This window comes from Aplysia californica, unplaced genomic scaffold (assembly GCF_000002075.1).
Source record: "Aplysia californica isolate F4 #8 unplaced genomic scaffold, AplCal3.0 scaffold00175, whole genome shotgun sequence".
Taxonomy (NCBI): domain Eukaryota; kingdom Metazoa; phylum Mollusca; class Gastropoda; order Aplysiida; family Aplysiidae; genus Aplysia; species Aplysia californica.
Window position 1 is genome coordinate 1 of NW_004797445.1, and position 2,655 is coordinate 2,655.

A 2,655-nucleotide genomic window follows, 5' to 3' on the forward strand; every position below is an offset into this window, starting at 1 on the left:
AACACACACACACACACACACACACACACACATACACACACACAAACACACACACACAAACATATTATTTTTGAGTTTGCTAAACTTGGTCTTGGCTCAGTATGTTCGAAACACAATGCACAGGGGTAATCACCACACCACATCGACACTGTTGATAAGCTGAATGAGTTGTGGCCTGTCGTTACAACTCATTTGCGGGTAGCGATAACCAGTAGTTGATATCCGCGTGGAATATTGATATACTTGAAAGGTTACTATATATACTTAATATTATCCCAATAACCCGAATATCTACTAGGAGATAATGGCGTGACTCTGCACCAATCTGTGATATCCCGAGGCCAATTCAAAGGATAACATTCGTAGTGTGTTGAAGTATGCCTGTCACACTCAGACGTGAATGGTTGTATCAAGGAGATAAAACAAAGAAACATACACGACACTGCAGCCGGTAGTTTGTGTTGTGACCTGAAAGACTCGCATCTAACTTGTAAGTTACCACTGCGCGTAATATTCAACAGTGTGGCTTCTTTATTTGTGCGGTGAAGCTACGAGCAGGAAGTGAACCAATACGTGTGTTGTCGGAAATACCGAGGGCCTCTCAATGACTGAGTAATTGCTTCGTACAGGATATTTCTGTTGTTGCTTATGGTTTTGTGATATTGTGATGTGATGGCTATAAACAAAAAGAGACCCGTCAAGAGCAAGGTGTCTCCTGCAACACAGAACAGCCCCTACGTCCACAGAGACGTAAGACCTAGAAGAGTATCAGAAGACGTCGGGGGCAGTGACCGCGTCTCCATAGGAAGATGGGTCGCGTTGTTCGCTGTTGTGCTTGCCGTGACTGGCTGTTTGGTTTCTCCTGATGTCAGAAGAGTGCTAGTTCGTTTGCAAAAGACAGGGTTGGGAGAGATTTTTGCTGATGCCCATGACCCCAGTGTCAGAATAAGCAGCAATGAGAAGAGAGAAGCGAAGGAGGAGGAGGTCGTTGGTTGGTTAGATCCTGAGCCACCAGAGAATCTCTTGGATGACATCGAAGATGATGGTGGATGGCATGAAGATCAAGTAGACGAGGATGAGTTGACAATGGACGATTTTGAGGATGGAGTTATTGAGCCCGAAGACACTGAAGATTTAATGGAAGATGAGATAGTAGAGAAAGAACGAAGAGATGCTGAACGTCAGGAAAAGGAATACAAATTGAAAGCTGCAGGAAATTCTGCGAGCGATGGCAAAGGAAGGTCCTCGAAAGTGGCTGAGGAAAAGTCTGTTAAATCACCAAAAACCACGAGTGAAAGTGGCGATCCTCCCTTGGTACGTGGGCGGCCAGGGAGGGACAAGAATGCACCCCCACCTATTATACTGAGGCCAGGCGATACCCATATCAAGCTGGATGCGTCACAGATCAAATTTGTTGATTCCCCAGTAGAGACAAAAGACAAAAAACAGCCCAAATCTCAAGATTCTGCACATACTGCCAAGAAATCCAAATCTTCTGTAAAATCGGTAAACACAAAACCACCGGGAAAGAGTCCCGGCAGTGGCAAAGCAGAAGCTCCCGAGAAACCGGAGCACAATTCAAAAAGTTCGGCAAAGCAAACGAAAGAAAAAACAGCAATCAAGAGTCCCAGTGAGACTAAACAAGGAAATAAGGCAACAACAAAGCAAGCCAAAGAAAAAACAGCAATCAAGAGTCCCAGTGAGACTAAACAAGGAAATAAGGCAACAACAAAGCAAGCCAAAGAAAAAACAGCAATCAAGAGTCCCAGTGAGACTAAACAAGGAAATAAGGCAACAACAAAGCAAGCCAAAGAAAAAGCGAAAAGCGAAATTCCTGAGAGGCCTGGTGGGAACAAGAACGGACCTCCACCTATCGTTCTTAAACCAGGCGACAATACAATATTGGATACTTCACAAATAAAGTTTGTTGATTCGCCAGAAAAAGAAAAACCCATGAAATCCAAAGCTTCAAAAGTTTCTGCTAAAAAATCCACACCCTCGTCGAAATCCGCAAATAAAAAAAGCGCGGCAGAGAGTCCTGGCAAAAACAAAGATGAAACCCCTAAAACCGCTGCAAATGTTCCCTCAAGTTCAGAAGAACGAGCGAAAGAAAAAGTAGAAGCAAATAGTTCTGAAAACAGCAGAGAAAAACAGAAGCAAACAAATGTCGATAAAAGCGAGGCAAAAACCATTCCCAAAACAAGTAAGAGTAAGAGTGACGGTGTTGGAACTGCAAAGGAACATAAGCCCATCATTCTCAACGGCGAGAATGATAAGATTGTAATTGACCCTTCAACTTTGAAGCAGGTCAACCCCGAAGTTATTGAGCCGAGCAAAAGCAAAACAAAAACTTCGGACAAAAGCACGTCAATGAAGAAAGATTCAGCCAAAGTCAGTGCTAAGAAACAAGGCGATGGAAAAATCAAAGAAGATACTGACTCTAACAATGGTGTAAAAGAGAAGGTAAATAAATTTAGGGCCAAGTACCAGAAGACGATAACGCCGAAGAAAGTTTTTATTGATGGAAGAAGGATCCCCCCAACTGAACTGCTCCACCAGAAAGCAAGCAACAGCAGTGTTAAGTAAGTTAAGTAACCACTTACCTACCTACCTACCTACCTACCTACCTACCTACCTACCTACCTACCTACCTAC

At 43.5% G+C, this 2,655-nt stretch overlaps 1 protein-coding gene across 1 annotated transcript in view; it reads left to right on the top strand.

Moving 5' to 3' along the window:
* Positions 1–43: 43 nt before the first annotated feature.
* The window catches only part of LOC101861812, a gene marked incomplete in the record, with an annotated part of 10,324 nt that continues 7,712 nt past the window's right edge, over positions 44–2,655 (top strand). Inside the window, 1 exon segment of the mRNA XM_005098194.3 lies at positions 44–2,582. Coding sequence (XP_005098251.2) covers positions 673–2,582 — 1,910 coding nt within the window.